The following is a 17,500-nucleotide window of genomic DNA, read 5'->3' as shown; positions in this document are numbered from 1 at the left end:
TCAAAGAGGAAACTGGAATTGTTTTTTAAAAAATAAATAGCTATGTATATTGGTGACCTTGATAGTACTATACCCTAATATTGATGCAGATTTTTTATTTCTTTGACTAACTTTTTGATAAGATTACTAGGGGCCTCTAAAATATTCACTCACATTGTAATGTTTAATAGTTAAAAATAGCAATATTTTGCTTTAATAAGTTGTGGATAAAACTTTTTCACACAAATGTAATGCAGTACGACTTACACAGAGATAGGAAGCAGTCCAGGAAATACTAAATGCTGGCCCAGACCAGGTAGCAAGGGTTCAATTTAACTTTACTCGAGATCTCAACATTCCCTACCTTCTCAGCTTTTTACATTTATAGTGAATAAGAAAAGATTGTAAAAGTGTGGCCAGTGGTGGACAACAAAAGAAAAAGAAAGAGTGGCTTGGAATTAAGAACTAATCTTTTCTCCTCCATTACATTGACCAGTTAATACCCTTAGGGACACTTTTTACTTTAATATTGTAAATATAATAGATTTTTGAACTTTAAGTAGGTCATAGGATATACTGTACTGAAAATAAAGTGACAATTAAGTTTTTAAGGTACAGTGCCAGTCAATTAAATTTGATTTTTTTTATTGGTTTTTAGGAGGAATGCAACTACAACAGTGCAGATTTCAGCAAAGAGAGCCAGTACTATGTATTAACCTGCAGCGGTCCTGGAATCCCTCAAGTTACTCTCCATAAGACTTCTGATCACTCTAGACTTATGCTACTTGAAGATAATCAAGATGTATGAAATTTATCCTTTACTCTCATGACAGTTTATAAATGTATATCATAATGGAGTAGTGTCCTAAATATTTTAGATATTTAATGCAAATTAAACTGAAATGACACTTGAATCTCAATTATGTGGAGTGTTTAATATTTTTCAGATTCGTGATCGCCTCTTAGACAGATCTTTACCTCTTGAAAAGCGTCTAGAAATTGATATTGAAGGTGGTCATAAAGCTCAAGTTTCCATGAAACTCCCTCCAAAGTATAATCCTACTCTCTTCCAGACTTACCCCATGCTTGTTTATGTGTAAGTAATTCCATATGTTTTGGTTACATTATGTTTTGAAAATCTGTAAATTATGCTCATTTTTTAATATAATGCCATTTAATATTTATTATACTGTATATTAATTTTTCCAGTGTTTGAAAATATTTACATGGTAAGAATGTACAAATTCTGTTGTAGGTATGGCGGCCCAGGTTCTCAGCTTGTGAGTGATAAATTTAGAATTGACTGGGGTGATTATTTGGCTTCTGAGAGGGATATCATATATACTTCAATTGATGGACGTGGATCTGGATATTCTGGGGATAAGCTCCTCCATGCTTTATATTATGGATTGGGAACAGCTGAAGTAGAAGATCAAATTGCTGTCACCTCGTAAGTGCCAAATTTACTAAATGGAACTTTTATAAATGTTTAAAGAATTTCCTATATTTTATATAATGTTTCTTTCAAGCCCCTCATGTGTAATTTTCTGTGCTTTACTTTTACAGAGCCCTCCAAAAATCGTTCCAGTTTATTGACTCATCAAGAACTGCTATTTGGGGATGGTCATATGGTGGCTATGTAACTGCTTCTGCCTTGTCTAAAGATGTTGGAAATGTTTTCAAATGTGGCATTTCTGTTGCTCCAGTCACTTCCTGGATATATTATGGTAATTATGCTCGGTTATTTTTAATTTAATTTATTTTAGAATATGAGGAAAAGTGTAAAGAAAAATGTAACTTACTGATTTGCAATCCATGAATTTCCATAATGAGAGACACTTCATATATGCCAAGTATTTTGTGAGTGCCAGACACCTGATAATATTTAAAATATTGTAATGTATTTAGTTACTATCACCATTAAGATTGCTTTAAAAAAACATGAATAAAAATTATCTCCTACTAATATTCCTTTTAGATACTGTATATACGGAGCGTTATATGGGTTTGCCAACACCTGATGATAATTTGAGAGCATATATAGCCTCTGACATTACGAAGAATGTAACCAATTTCAAGAACAAGGAGTTCTTCCTCATTCATGGAACTGCTGATGACAATGTTCACTACCAACAATCCATGATGCTGTCTCGAGCTTTGGAGGTTAATGACATCCTCTTCAGGTCTCAGGTAAGATAAATCACTCAAGAATAGTCATAACCGAGTCTTTGCACAGCTGTTTAATATATAGTTTTAAAATGTTGTTTGCTTATTTTTGCTGTAAATTCAAGTTAGAAGTTGGTTTCTTTACTTGCATCAAGTCTTTGGCCTTAATATGTCAGGTTCTCAGTTGTGATGAATCTAGTCTAAATAACTGTATGTATGCTATACGAAGTTTAACCCACATCATGATCTTTTGTCCAGTCTTCTGCAATTAGGTTTGTAATAGCATGACATTTGGTGTGTGTGTGTGTGTTTTTTTTAAGGATTATGTCAAAGATACTTAGTCCTCATTGTTGATCTTTAAAAAAATTGCAAGGTTAGTTCTTTTGGATAGATTACATTTTATGACATACGATGCCATTCCTCTGAACACTTGAGCCTTCAGTGAGAGGTATCCATGGCAGTATTTCATCAGTTAATTTTTAAGCAACCATGCTACGCTCGAGCTGTTGAAAAACAGCACGTTGGTGTACACTGTTGGCATCCTAGAGACATCTTTATCCAAATGCATATACGTACTTTTTTACAATGGTTCACAATTTAAAATTTGGGATGTTTTCTTCTGGTGCCCTCACTCGCTATCTAATGAATACATATTTATGAAAAATAGTTACAACACCTAAGATTTTTACTCAGTTAGTCATTAAGCTGTCGCTCTCGGGTTATAAGGTCTGCTGTCACCAGTCCAAACCACAGGTTTGAACTGGTATACAGTCTCATCACAGACAAACTGGAGGTATATTTTCAAGTACATGTCCTTCAGGGCTACTAGAAGTATGAAGTTGCCTTCTTTGAGGGAATCCATCATCTTGAACACAGCCTGTAGCACAAACTTGTTCAAAGGAGAGATTGACGATTGGTCTCAAGAGATGATTGTAAAGACCCAGAATGTAGTGGTCTATGACTTCCAGTACACTCTTTTTTCCAACATCACTCACACCTTGGCCAAATGCTGGAGGGTAGGCTGGGAATGAAATTAAATGAGAAGTGGGAGGGAGTAAGTCCTTCATAGGTAGTTTCAAACAGCCCTTAAGGACAAAACTACATTAGAGCTCTGCCCCCTTTCTTTGCCATAATGTCCAATGTCATGACAGGCATCCCCCTCCTCATGTCAGCTGAAGAGAGGGTAATGCCTACCTGAATATCCCTCTCCCTTCTACTTCCCCTAACCCATACATTTCTCTTGGAAAAAGTGAGGTTGTTATCAGAACTGGTCCATTCTGCAGTGAGAGAATACTCAAAAGTTAAAACTTTAGAGAAGAATTTGGACACATTATTAAAATGTTCGTCCAAAGGTTGGCACACCCTACACCAACAATCAGCAACTTAGCCCCTGCACACCTGTGAGGGCAAGGTTAGCAAGTGTGTGAATGGCTGCCAACATGCTTAATGATGAGTCCACCTGTAGATGAGTAATATTTGTGTTTTCAGGTTCGTAGAACTTCCTTTGGTGAGTAAAAGGTGGAAGGAGGAGCTTGCTTCATCTGCTGGAAGAATTATCAAAAGATCAGACTATTCATTTAGTCCGAAACACCATAAGTAAGCTGTGACCACCAATCTGAATGATGGTCTTGCTTCAGAAATATACTCAAGTGAGCAACCCCCAGGTCATTGTACTCACAAATGTGCTCGATGTTGCACCAACTCAGCTGCTGGGGTTCTGATTGGGATGGACTATCAGGTCCTAATAAACCACCTAATAAATGATGAGGATCCCTTCCTCAAGGAGAGGGAGACATGCCAGTCTGTTCCAGTTACTGCTTATAATACCAAAGGATGACTTGCAAATGGAACAGTGTTCCTTACCGGCATAACAATGAATGAGAAAAAAATCCCAAAATAGAAATATGTGAAAGTAAATAAAAGCAAAGTTGACAAATAGTTACTGAAATTCCAGGAAAAAAAATAAAAACTGGAGACGCAGAAGGTTACACAAAGTAATGCCAAGATAATACTGGTTGTCACCCGAATAGTAAACTGAATCAAATAGCTCAATAAATACCTGAAATTATTGTCACCATGGATAGGACAAAAAGTAAGACAAAATATTATATAAAGAAGAAGCTGAAAACTGTAGTTTAAAAAAAAGGTAACTTGATCACCTTTGCATGTTAGAAGCAATTTTACTTAATGTACGTATGTCTTTAGATTGTGTTTTAAAAGAAATCCAGATGGGATGCCCAATTTCTGATGTTTTGGTTCCCAAGTTGGTGGCTACTTCAAAAAGGCGGCCGCCCATGTCCTTAAATTAAAGTTAATTCAACAAAGAACTTAGCAGATACATCAGTTCTACATCTTATTTCGGTCAGTACTAGATGCATTTTAGACAAAAGTACTTGCACTATGATGTGTTCTTTAATTCAAATATAAAATAAATTTCAAAACAAAATAAGGTTCAAAACAAACCTATTATTGAAAACTAACCTTTCCAAACAATTTAACATCAAGCACAAGGAAATAAAATAAAATAATGATGTTTGTATGATAACCAATACCATGAGATCACAAACCACGCACATTTAGCACTCTTGCCTCAGACAATCCTTATAAAAAAAAGCAGGAACAAAAATAGTCTGTAATATGCAATACACTTTTGATAAACTAATGTACCTTGAACATGAAAATAACTGGAAGCATATGTCAAACTTAAAAAAAATCATGTAACCACCTAGCTGTTTTATATTCATATTTATGCAGGACATTTTTTTAACTTGATAAAGTCAATATTTATTTTCCACCATCCCTCATTTTTCTTCTCTGACTGATGTATTGGCACGAGCAATTGTTGTCAGAACAAATGTTCCACTTGGAAAGTATACACCCCCAGAAATACAAATTCTTTAATCCATAAAAAAAAGGCACTTACAAAAAAAAAGGCACTTACAAAAAAAAAAAAAAAAAAGCCAAAAAAAGCCAGACTTACAAAATCCAATAAAGTGAAAATCTGCACTCAAGGATTACCTCTGCCATCATGTTCTGTTATCAGTTTGTGCATTACATTCAGATAACTGAAAATTCTGTGCTTGTTACAGCCTAATACATAAAAATAACTTATGCACAGCAAAATGCATAAAAATTGATGTAAGTCAATTGTACACGCAACAAAAAGATTGAATGGACTGCTACAAGCATGACCATGGTGAAATATATGCTTTGTGTGTTTAAATCAGTTTACATCATCATCTTAGGTCCTTGACTTTGTGCCATTGCTGATAAAGAGCAGTGAGACACACTATTCGTGCCTTCTATTAAGGGAAGATGTTTTTCCTCATTCCAAGAGAAGTTCCAGTGAACTTGGGGTTTCTGCAGTAGTCTTTGCACAAGCATGCTCTGGTGCATGTCAGAGACAGATGGGTTGGATTGGCAACATCTAGGTGTACATCATGTTTTTCTTGAAGAACATCCAAACGAGGTCAGCTAAAAGCAGGCAGCAATTGCAGGTTCTGTGGTAAGAAGTTTTGGCTTTAGATAGTGTCGGCATCTGCTCTTTTGAACTTCCAACCACTCTCCTGAACAGGTGGCAACTTTTGGAGGGCTCAGTTTCCTCTTTTCCAGATCAGTGTCTGGAAATGTGTATGTCTAATGTGCAACTGGAGGGCATCTTTGGTTGAGAGTATGTTATCCAGTGTCTTTTTGGCTCAAACATCGCACTTGGTGGATTGATTGGATGTGTGTGCTCGAGTCTTACAGTTTACAAACAGTGTGTTCAGCTGCATCTAACACTTGCTGTTCTGGAAAATCCTCAGGACCAAGTCCCTCACATAAGTTTGGGTCTTTTAACAAAAACATTTCAGGCAGTGTGTTTTCCAAAGCCAGCAAAGTGGCTTGTTGAATCTGCCCCTGCAAATGCATGAAATCCCATAATCAAATTCTATTTCTCAGAGTTTGAGGGTATGATTTGATGAACAGCAATGGAGTGCCTCTTTCTAGCAGATCCAGCCTGCATCCACAGAAACTGGGTCAGCAATCCTTCTTGAGCTGCTAGTAGAACAAGAACAGTGTCCTGCCTGTGGACAATGACCTGGACAAATCCCTGCTGTTTTACATCCTGAGAGTGGGGACTCAGAAGAAGGCCAGCTTTTGGTTTGTTCTGTGAATCATCCAGCAAGGAAAAGTTTGCTGCCTTCAACTTCAAAGGCCTCCATGAGTTGCGTGGACTAAAAGTTTGCAAGACTTGACTTGCCTTGTTTTCATTGAGGTTGATGAAACTATACCAGTTTCCAGTGTTTTTCTGTACGCTCTGACCTTCTGTTCCTGCCATGATAGTGTGTGCTTCATACTGACCAAACACAGCATCAACATGTTTTCATGTTTCAGGGTAACAGATGACATGTCTTTTGAAGTTATCAGTCCATTTGCCTAATGTTTGATGGTCCAGAGTGATTTTGCTAGGGACTGAACCAGTGCCACCCCATCAAGGATGATACTTTTGTGTCAAATTTTGTGGTGGAACATCTTAAGGCAACCCTTTGGTCAAGATATGGGCCAGGTCTGCTTTGCTTCTTGGAAACTGGAGGTTTTGGTCCAGTATTGCCAATGACAGAGGAACTGGGCAAAGCTCCTTTTCCTGAAGTGTGATGACATCAATTTTTCACCCTGCTTCCATGGCTGTAACTAATGTCAAAAAAGATCTTGGTCTACCTTGAAGGACATCGTCTTCTTCTGCTTTGTCTTAATGTTGTAGAAATTGATGTTCTTTTCCACAAGTCTTTCTTGGACAGTCGTGTACAACAGCTTTTTCTGCCAATAGATCATTAGTTACATCCTCACCAACATATCCCCTGATGTGAGTGAAATCAAGTGGGGAGATTGTTACAATGTCCACACCATAAAAAACCATAACATTAAAAAACAGGTTTAATTATGAGGAGGAGAATTATACGCAGAATATCACTCCAACGCACTTTATTATGCTTAAATAATAAACACTTACAGGTACGATCGGTATCTAAGCGCTTGGGTAATATTTATGGAAAAATAATTAATATAAATATAATAAATCAAAACTTAGCTGCCGTTCAAACAAGCAGTTAAAGAAGTCTCCAAGTGAATAGGGAGTACTTGAAAACAATTTCTTGAGCAAGAGGTTCCTCTTCAACCACTGATACAAAGATACGCATAGAAATCAAAATCCAGGAAGGATGCCACACTCCTAAAATTCCCATATCTAAACAGGCCATACCAACATAACTCAAGGAGGCCAACACTGCTTCTCAGACAGCCACAAATATCAGATGGGAACGGAATTGAATGCCCCAACTAAATGGCGAAACACCGGTTTTAATTATGTATCTTCAAAAGTATCGGTGGCCTTCCCTGAAGACAGACGCCTTCTCACTACCGACTGTAACTCCAGTCTCTTTGACGTGACCTCGGAAACCTTTATTCCTGATCAATAAATGGGGGACAAGCTGTTAAATGGCATTTGGAAAATTTCTTTAAAAATTGCTTTCCCAAACTATTCTAAACCAATGATTTTGGAGACCTTAAGTGCAAATATACTTATATAACAAGATTCCTGACTGAAGGGACTGAACTTGAAAAAATGACAAATTTTCTAAGACAATTTGTATTTTTCATAGCTACAAACCTGAGGTCTTAACAATAGGATAATTTTCTATTGTTAAAACCAAAGGTTTGTTTGCGTGTGAACAACTGGCTTGTAATATTTCCTCTGTCCTCATTTCATTATTGCTGGTCCAAAATCCTTGTGCTTGAGCTCCTCTTTGTCACCCTCATCTTCAGTCACCAACTTGAACATAGAGCAGCTTTTGTGTACTTTAACAGCTGTGCTCTTTCCTTTAACAGCTGTTCTCTTTCATTTTATGTCCATGGCCACCTGTCTCTAGCAGTGTCTGTTCTTTATATGCCTAGGAGCCCCCAGCTGTTTTGCTAGTTTTGTTGATTTGCTCAAGGGCTTGATCATCAGGAATCTGATTGAACGTTGAGCTGTCTCCTTCCATGAATCCCTGGTAGACTTCAGGTGCAACAGTTTGAAGTTGTTTCAAGTCTGCCAGGATGACAATCGCCCATTGGGTGTAGTTCACATGATCAAAATGCTGGAAACAATGGGAGCATCTCGACAAATGATGAAAGAAACTGAAGTCAGTCACATTCCCGAAGTGCACTTGTGAAGCGCAGCAAACTGGATACACTTATGTTCTCCAGAACTGGAATGTTGGAGAAAACTGGCTGCACTGCTCATCAAAGTTTTCAAGAACATCAGAGTTGCCAAACTTCTGAGTGCAATGATGCAAAGAACGTCAACAAAAGGCCATCATCCTTGTCCTTGGAAGCCTTGGCAACATTTGTTGTTGCTGTTGTGAGGTTTTCCCAGATAGTCTTGTCATTTGACTCTGACCAGTTTGTGCAACACTTCCAAAGAACAGCCCAGAAAGCTTCCAAGTAAATTTGTGGGGGACGGATCACTTGGTTCCAAGGATTTCCTTTCAAAATGAGAGCAAAAAATTCTCCAAATATGCCACTACAGTCCAGATGTCGACAAGTCCAGAAGACTCCGTGTGCTGTCCAAATACCTTCAAAAAGTTCATCTGCACATGGAAGCCATCTTTCATTACAACAAGATTTTTGCACTCCTTTTGTTTGTCCCATTGCAGCATTTTGGCCTTGGAGTAGCTGCTTGTTACAAGTTGACCAAACTATTCCCCAAGATGCTTTGTCATTGCTTGAAATTTTTTATCACTGTCCAGATGATGAGCATTTTTGATTGGACATGGACCTACTTCTGTCCTGGGTGGATCAGATCAGCTAAGTCGGCAACTTCAGACTTATCTTGCTGGCATCAGACTTGTACTGTTCTGTGTCAACATTTTTAAGTAAGTGTGGTTCTGTCTTTTTGTTTTTCATGTTTGAGGCTTCTAGATCTCTGAAACTAGTTGCCATGGTTACAACTCTTGAAGCCGACAGGGGTATGTCCCAATCCATCTGACATTCATTTGGAAGTTTTCGTCTTAGAGCAGTGTATGGACTTGCATGAAGTTTTTTTCGATGCTGCCAATATTGTTATTGGCAAATCGGATACACATATCCCTTTTGTGTTCCCTGGGAGAAAAACAAATTTCTAAGAATCGGTACTTTCCCATGATCCTGATACCTGTGGAGAATGTCATTTGCAATGGCAGGATCTACCCACAGAACAGTGTCATATGAGACTCAGTGTCCTGCAGAATGAAGTAGTCACACCAGGTCTTTTTACCAGTATCCTGATGCAAGGCCACTCCCAGCCCAAGATGCTTTTGTGTCATTACTCGACCTTTTGATGCAAGAAACACTGCGTCCTGACAGACACTCAGAACCTTTTCCTGATTTCACTTACTTCCTTCTGATTAATCCTCATTTTCTGTGGTGTAAACTGAACACAGGCGGTGGAAAAGCAGGTACTACTCTCTCTGGTACTACTACTATTGCAGTATGGTCAATATCAATCTTGTAATTTTGTTGTGTCCAGGACTGTGCTTGATATTATGGTGTATTTTCAGGGCTACTCAAACATCCAGCTTGTAATTTCATCATCAAGATGAGCTAATCTTTCAGCTGTCTCCTTTAGTAGAAATCCCACGTCTTCCTCGGAACTGTCATTGTCTGAATCCCGCATCTTTTATAATGCAGAGTCCTTAAGAGCTGCTGGGACAATCATTAATGGTTTTTTGACATTGAGAGGTTACATGAATGCCACTTCCAGAAATTTAGCAACCTTTTCCTTTCTATCACTTCTGTATAGGCCTGCACTTGCACCATATTCATGTAAAGGGGTCTCACTGTAGTAATCCCAATCTGCTTTGAGGCGTGGCTCCGGCAAACGTCGTGCCCACAAGGGTCTTGAATCACGGCGTTACAGACGGCAATCAAACACCGGGTGGCCTGTAAGAATAATGATATATGAGTACCATTGGCAACAGGTGTAGGAAGTTCTAGGTAACATTTATTAATGCCGGAGTATTCCGGGCTAACAAAATATGTCCGAATCTGCCAAACTTGCTATGTACCCTACTAAGCATTCCGGAGTCGTAGCAGCGGGAAGCAGATGCATTCTGGATAGACCGGAGCACAAGCTACTAACCCACTGTCCCTACTAGATAAAACTGGAGAGGAGGAGCACTAGCGAAAGGCGAGACTGAAACGGTGGAACCCGGAGGTTCCCTAAGCTAAAATAACAAGAGAGTAGTAACTCACCGCGGAGCGTATACTCGATAATATAAATGATATAATAAAATAATATTCGCCTTACGGAGGCATAGCCACCGAAGAGACGTTCACCTCCAAGACTCCGGATATAGCCGGAAGCCTGTTCCGGCATTAGACGGGGAGGGAATGTCAGAGGGCGAATGGAGTAAGGATCCCAAAGAGCGAGGAGGGCCGAGCGCACCCTAGCCAGGTCGGAACCGAGGCTGGGTAAAGCGAAGCTCCTCCCCAACACTGGGAAGAGGTCGGCCGAGAAGCGTCACCCGCACACTGAGGGCCTGTGGGGCCCCCTTCCACCCCTCCACGAGAACTGGGGTCGGTTGTCAGTGACAACGTGAGCGAGATAAGCACCCACCTAAGTGGGGGCTGTGGGGGGGGGGGGTGAAGGTAGGTCGGTAGAGGAAGACGATCACGTGACCGCCCGGCTCCCTCGCGGTAGCATGGACCACGAGGGTGGCCGAGAGGGAGGCCAGAGGACTAGCCTAGCCGACCTGTACACATACATAAAACAAACAAAAATAAGACAATAAAATATGTACTGAACACGGGGGGGAGAAAATAAAAACGAGAAAGAGGAACAGAGCTGTCCAAGGAGAACCAAGTAAGACCACCCGATAAGGATGGCCCTAACCAGGAACTCCAGAAGCTGGCCTAGGCTGGGACGTAGGAACGAAGGACAGGCGGCCAGGGAAATCTATGACTAGCAAAAGGAACAAAATAAACAGTATTATTAAATGAAATAAAGACATGCATGAAAAATAACGGTTGTTCCAGATGGGGCACGAAACAAAGAGACGTGCTCGGAAGAAACCCCCGTGCCAGCATATAAAATAAAATACAATAAAATAAAATAAATACAAAAACATAATTATAATCGTCAAAATCAGCATCCAAAACACTGAAGTTGATAAAGACAAACTGTCATTACAAATCGGATCACTAGGTATGGGAGACCATGTGAAACCGAAGGGGAGACACAAAGGGAACGCTCTAATGGCGGCTTGGAGCTGCCGCCTCGTGAGGCGACGACTCCTAAAAACCTAAATAATAAGGGCATGAAGGCCCAAAAACACTCCCTAAATAGTGTCAACACTAAAACCAGTACTTAACTTGGATGCAGATGGAGATTGACGATCCATAACGAAAGAAAAACCAAAATAGCAAAAAACACGAGAGCAAAGAAAAAACGCGTGCGTCTCGAGTACGGCTATCTGAAGGAATGATGTCACAGCCGCTACTTACGCAGTGGTAGGTAGTGAGCCGTAGGACGGCTCCCCTTTCCTTGAGGGTTTTTGATGTAGGAGAGGCTAATTGGAGAGGGTGTCGTGGTAGTGGTTTTCACTCGCCCCAGAACTATACCGACACCTTTTAATAAAGGTGAGCAAGCCAGAATATTCTGGCATGTCCAATTTAGCAGTTCTCTCGTATTATAGCAATATTTTACCTTAGAAATAGTGCTGAAGGAACCTATTTCACTGGGCGACAGGGCTTCCTCGCCCAGAAATAGATTTTTCCTACGTCAAAATCCCTTTTGAGGGAATAAACTTGTCCCTTTGCTATTCCTCGCTCCAGCTCTTCCATAAATGTTCCCAAGTAATCTGCTTGCCTATCTTCCATTCCAGAGGAGTCCACTTCTGACCTCTTTCTTTTGAAAAGTACACAACATTTCAATGATACTTCCCTTCTGCAGCAGTAACATCATTGATGCCAGCCAATCTACATGCTATGGTCTGATCACGTTTACGAAGCTTGAGCATTGTATTGGAAGTGTGCTTTGTCATCACTTTGAAAAGCTTTGAGTCTGTAACATCCAACCGGCAAAACATGCATTTTGCTCAATTAATAGTACTTATGTCTGATCTCAGAGACTTTCTAACTGTTTCAACCTCAAAGTCTGGTAAAAGTTTTTAACAGTTTACACCTCAAAGTCTGGTAAAACTAGCATTTCCTGGTCTGCTGATAATTTCTCCACTGGATTTTGCTGATGTTTACAGTCTTGCAAGATGTCTTCCTTGTGAAGGATGAATAACATGACTTGCTCGAATTAATTCAACCTAAATAAAACCTTTTGAAACGTGTTTAGTGCATCAACGTGCATAGGATAAAAAGTTTGTCTTCGAGTTCAAAGAGCAGAAATACATACATGGAAACATGTTTGAAACGGTGGTATCCCATCTAAACACATTCACAAAAATAATAACAAATTTAAATGAGATGCCAGCTCTCTTAACAAGCAAATGTGATCAAATTCCTTATTTCTGGGCTGGTTCGCTGGTATCTGAGAGAAGGGGTGGGGGGAATACTTATAGGAAAAAAACTATTATTCCTCCAAGGGGGAATGCGAGAGAGAGATTTCCTGCTCAGCCATTAGCTAAGACTGAAGGCTCTGCCGCACGTACAAATTTGTGACTTCATAGCGCAGTATGTATGAATGATTGGTATCATCACAATTGTTATACGTATTATTTAGATTTGCGAAGTGTATTCTGAATGATCGGTATCATCATCATCGCCGTAGGTATTATCCAGATCTGCGAAGTGTATTCTGATCATCCCATCATGTATGCATCTGCCTAGAAGCTGAAGAGGAAGAACTATTTTCTCGAAACTAAAAAGCTTGCCCAAGCTTGCCCTGAAGTTAGAGAGGGAGAGAGAGAGAGAATTGTTTGATCTAAACTTTTCAAGAAACTGTCATTTCATGTTGAATTTTGAATTTTGAATTTTTATAATTTCTTTTTAAGAAATTGTAATTTCAATCAAATTTTGAATTTTCATCAGTTCTTTTTTATCGTAGAATAAATTTATATGAAAACAATTACATAGTGAACGTGCTGGACAGATAAACTGAGACGGGCACTCGTAACTTAAGTTTGTTAGGCCTAACGAGAGTGAAGACATGCATGAAGCGCAGTCCCCGAAACCTCAAATGGTTCACAAAGCCTTCCTTCAGCAGAAGAACTCTTCACGGAGGATGAGATAAGAGTAGTTTGAATGTTTTTTTGGCAGAGGATAGGTAGAGGAAATTCCATCCAAAAGGTTTTTTTAAAGGCAATGACTGTATCATACAGTACACTTGCACCCAATGGGGGCATTGTTTATGTGTGGGAGTTTTCACCATCCAGTGTGTAATTTTAAACTTTTTAAAGTTATTAAAACCTTTTTAATGTTTTATTTATACATAAGAACAATTTCATATTAGAAAAAATAACAGTATAGTACATATAAATTATTGAAAATTGGTAGTATAAAAAAAGTGTGACTGGGTAAGTTGCCGGTTGCCTCGGCCCTAATGGAATTATTCCCATAAGGTATGTGTTTCGAAATCTGCGAATTTCCAATTCTGCAAGGCCGTGGATCAACCAAATTCTCTCATAATTGGGGACCGTACTGTATTAACATGACCATATATAATGATAAACACAAAAAAATAATAATTATTGTAAGCATAAAAAGGAAAGGTATTGTTACTTTGGATGTCAGACAAAAGGTAAGAGGCCAGTGAATGAAAAATGGTACCTATCACATGAGTGTGTTACAGTTGACTTCATAATTTGGCACACAGTACTACAGGAAGCTAAGGAGGCATCTAGCAGCTCATAATGCCTGAGTTTATCAGTTAAGTTATTGACAATAATGCTTGTGAAATAAAATTTCATAAAGTATGCAAGAGAAAATGTGCATATACAAAATGACAAAGTTATATTAATTCAGTGTACCAAAACTGTATAGTCTCCTTAACTTGCCATGATGTGTACCAGAATCTGTGACTACCATTTCCATGAGATTAAAAATCCCAAGGCTGTATTATTAAACATAGGAATATATTCCTAACAAAATTACTAAAATATATATTAATGTAATTTTACTAAATACATAAACAATAATGCACATAATCTAGTATGCATCAAGTGACCACTTCATTACAATCTCTATTGTGTTCATGTACAGTTTTTTTTTATCTTCCATTTAGGAATTTTTTCAGCTAGTCTGATAATGAATTTTACTCTATTTCAGAGCTATCCAGATGAAAACCATGGTTTAGCAGGTGTCAAGAAACATCATTATCATTCAATGGAAGACTTCCTTAATGACTGTTTTAATCAGACCTAAAGTACTTAACTTGTATCTTTTGCGTTTATTAGTATGCATCTTTCATTTTATAAGTCATTCATTATGTTTTATCAAACTGCCTGGGTAGAGTTTTCAGTGCAATACCATCACCTCCACATATGATTTGTAGTTATTTTTATATTGGCTGTTACTACATGTAATTATTTGGTAACAATAACTGACATTCCACTAGCAACATCATTCCAGAAGTAAGTTTGTATTTTCATAAAATATCTTCAGACTTGTGCAAAGTCAATCTTAAAACCTACAAATCCAAGTCTTGAGGAATTCCACTTTCCCTGTTTGTATAAATGAGGTTTTACATTTGAAAAACTTTGTTTGCAAATATTATATATATTATCAACTTGCTTTATTAAGTCAAAAAATCTCTTAAATTTTATGAAATTTTTAATTAAGTACATGGTTTTATATTCAGAGCTATATGTATGGTTTAAGAAATTTGTAAATGATTTTTATTTAACAGACTATGTTTGAGACATTTTCACATGTATATATCAATTTCATACAGTAGACTGTACGTTTCTCACATTGAGCATTTTTTTAATGACAAGTTCCATTAATTTTTATTGTCTTATAAAAGTGTGAATAGTTGATGTAGCATTTGAGTGGTGGTAGTTGCTCAGTATATAAAGTGTATAGTTGAATATGTAGTATTTGAGAAGTTATAGTGACTGGGCACAATTTCTTATATACCTTACTGACTGGGTAGTAGAAAAATAAAAATTATACTTATTACAGTCAACGTGTATACTGTATTACCATCATCACACTCATGAAGGATGAAGTATGTACACTAGATTTCTGTGAAATAAGGAAATGCTAAGTAATTGTACTGATATTTTGTATCATGATAACACTACAGAGGATCACTGTACTGATCTTGATTGCATAGGACTATGTACAAAATGCACAGATTTACAAAATAAAGACATGAAAATTTTCTTGGTTTCTTATAATCTTTTTTTATAAAGTTTTTAATTTTAACATTGTTTACAAAATAATTTTAAATACAATAAATAAATTTTTAGTTTTCATAACTAACAAACCTACGGGCTTAATGTTATGGAAACGTCTCTAGTGCCTGCTGGAGTCCAGTTAAAAAAAAAGTACAAACAAGGATTTTGGTGGCAACAGGAGTTATCCAAGATGGCGGAAAGGAGGAGGGCACAGCCGACCTGCCTTAATCCATCCCAGCTACAAAGTATCAGTTTCCTTTATCTCGGGTAACTAAATGAGGGATGGCTTGAAGTGGGCCATATACATTAAGACTGTAGGTTTGTTTTAATCATGAAAAGTACAAATTGATTTAAAATTTGTCATTTGTTCATAAACAGGAAAAAACCTTTGCTCTTAACGTAAGGGAGACTTAGGACCCCAATACACTGAACAACTGTCTGAATGATTGTTGTTACTAACAACCACACACTATTCAGACAGTATGAATGATCTCTGCACTGATTTAGTCTGAACAAAAATTTTGTTTTGGGAAGACATGGCATCATCTCTAGAAGAGATGTGCGCAATAGTTATATCAGTAAACATACATTGAACAACCTGTGTAAGACAGACATAAGTCGCAAGCCAGCAACCTGGTCATGACAGATTTCCACTAAAATCATTCAAACCACAAAACTCTGCCCACTTTTGCATTCAGACAAGCCCATACACAGTTTTTGCAAATGATACAGACAATTGTTCAAACAATTGTTCAGTGTATGGGGTCCTTAATGACAGATTCTGCTGAGATCGTTCAGACCACGAAACTTCACCCACTTTTGCAGTCAGGCAAGCCCATATACAATGTTTTTGTGAATGATACAGACAATCGTTTAGTGTATGGGGTCCTTTACTCTTGGAGGGAGGATACAGAAAGCCTTAAAAACAACTGGTCACTTTCTGGCTAATTATGTATCAGTTTAGTCAGAGTTATTTGATTTTTATTTTCTGTAATATGGGTAAAATGGCAATGTTCAATGTAGGGGAAACTTGTTTGATCTTAGAAAATGTCTTGATGTATCTAAGTTGTGTTGTGATGTTATAGAAGACTTGATGGCAGCAAAAGCAAACAATAACAGAGCGGGCAGAGCAAGAAACGTGGAACTGGTGTTAGGTAGGGTAGGAGAAAGCTCTGTTTTATAGGAGTTTGTAGGTTGTAAGTCATGTTGTGGTGTTGTTCAAAGCCTTAAGCTGGAGTATACTCAGACCAAGGAACATGAACAGGTTGGTAGACTGCACATTTGTGACACAAAAGAATAATTAGCCTAGGAAAAGTCAAACCGGTAGCAGTAGCATGGTCGATTAAAGATGGTCGGATCAGATTGTGAAAAAGCGAATAAGATGGAGAAGAGATTGTCGGAGACTAAGCAGGATATAAAGGAATACAAAGGATGGAAAGGACAAGTCAAATATTGGCTAGTGGTGTGGAGAATTGAAATATCCGGGGATAGAGATAAGAATAAGCTTAAAAGGGAATGCCCTACAAGTAACAGAAGGAGGAGATAGAGATGAACTTGAAGGTACAGAGGGTTCAAATAGATCCTATCCAAAATAGATGACACACTGATGGAGAATTATAGTAAAATGAAAAAATATTTTAAAATAGGAAGAGAATCATGTGAAAAGATGCAAGACTTTTTAATTAGGTACGAAAAGGCAGAATCAGAGTGTAACAGAGCAATGGGGAAATCATGCTTGAAGGTAAAGCTAAGGATTTTCATGTATTGGAACAAGCAAATTTCACAGAAAATAAAAAAAACAAATGGTATTAGCAGCTTGTGGTCAAGGAAAGTTAGATTATAAAGCAGTGTCACAAAGAATAAAAATAATATTTGAGGGATCAGGGAATAAAGAGGAAAGGGAATGGTGGGGTCAGAAGGCAATGCAAATTCTGGGAGAGAGGGGGAAAACCAGGGATATCAGGGAAAATGGAACTGAGGTAGGGGTGGAAGAAATCCTATAAATAAAG

The 17,500-nt window shown here is 38.1% G+C and overlaps 1 protein-coding gene across 9 annotated transcripts in view; it reads left to right on the top strand.

Moving 5' to 3' along the window:
* The window catches only part of LOC135223599 (dipeptidyl peptidase 4-like), a 312,810-nt gene extending 297,335 nt beyond the window's left edge, over window positions 1–15,475 (top strand). For all 9 annotated transcript variants that reach the window (XM_064262160.1, XM_064262158.1, XM_064262157.1 and 6 more), the window contains 6 exons: window positions 638–781; window positions 927–1,075; window positions 1,235–1,429; window positions 1,546–1,706; window positions 1,958–2,169; window positions 14,419–15,475. In XM_064262160.1, the coding sequence (XP_064118230.1) occupies window positions 638–781; window positions 927–1,075; window positions 1,235–1,429; window positions 1,546–1,706; window positions 1,958–2,169; window positions 14,419–14,514 (957 nt within the window). In that variant the 3' untranslated portion in view covers window positions 14,515–15,475. The remainder of the gene's footprint in view (window positions 1–637; window positions 782–926; window positions 1,076–1,234; window positions 1,430–1,545; window positions 1,707–1,957; window positions 2,170–14,418) is intronic.
* Window positions 15,476–17,500: the final 2,025 nt, after the last annotated feature.

This window comes from Macrobrachium nipponense, chromosome 10 (assembly GCF_015104395.2).
Source record: "Macrobrachium nipponense isolate FS-2020 chromosome 10, ASM1510439v2, whole genome shotgun sequence".
NCBI lineage: Eukaryota > Metazoa > Arthropoda > Malacostraca > Decapoda > Palaemonidae > Macrobrachium > Macrobrachium nipponense.
This window is presented reverse-complemented; position numbering and strand designations above follow the sequence as displayed.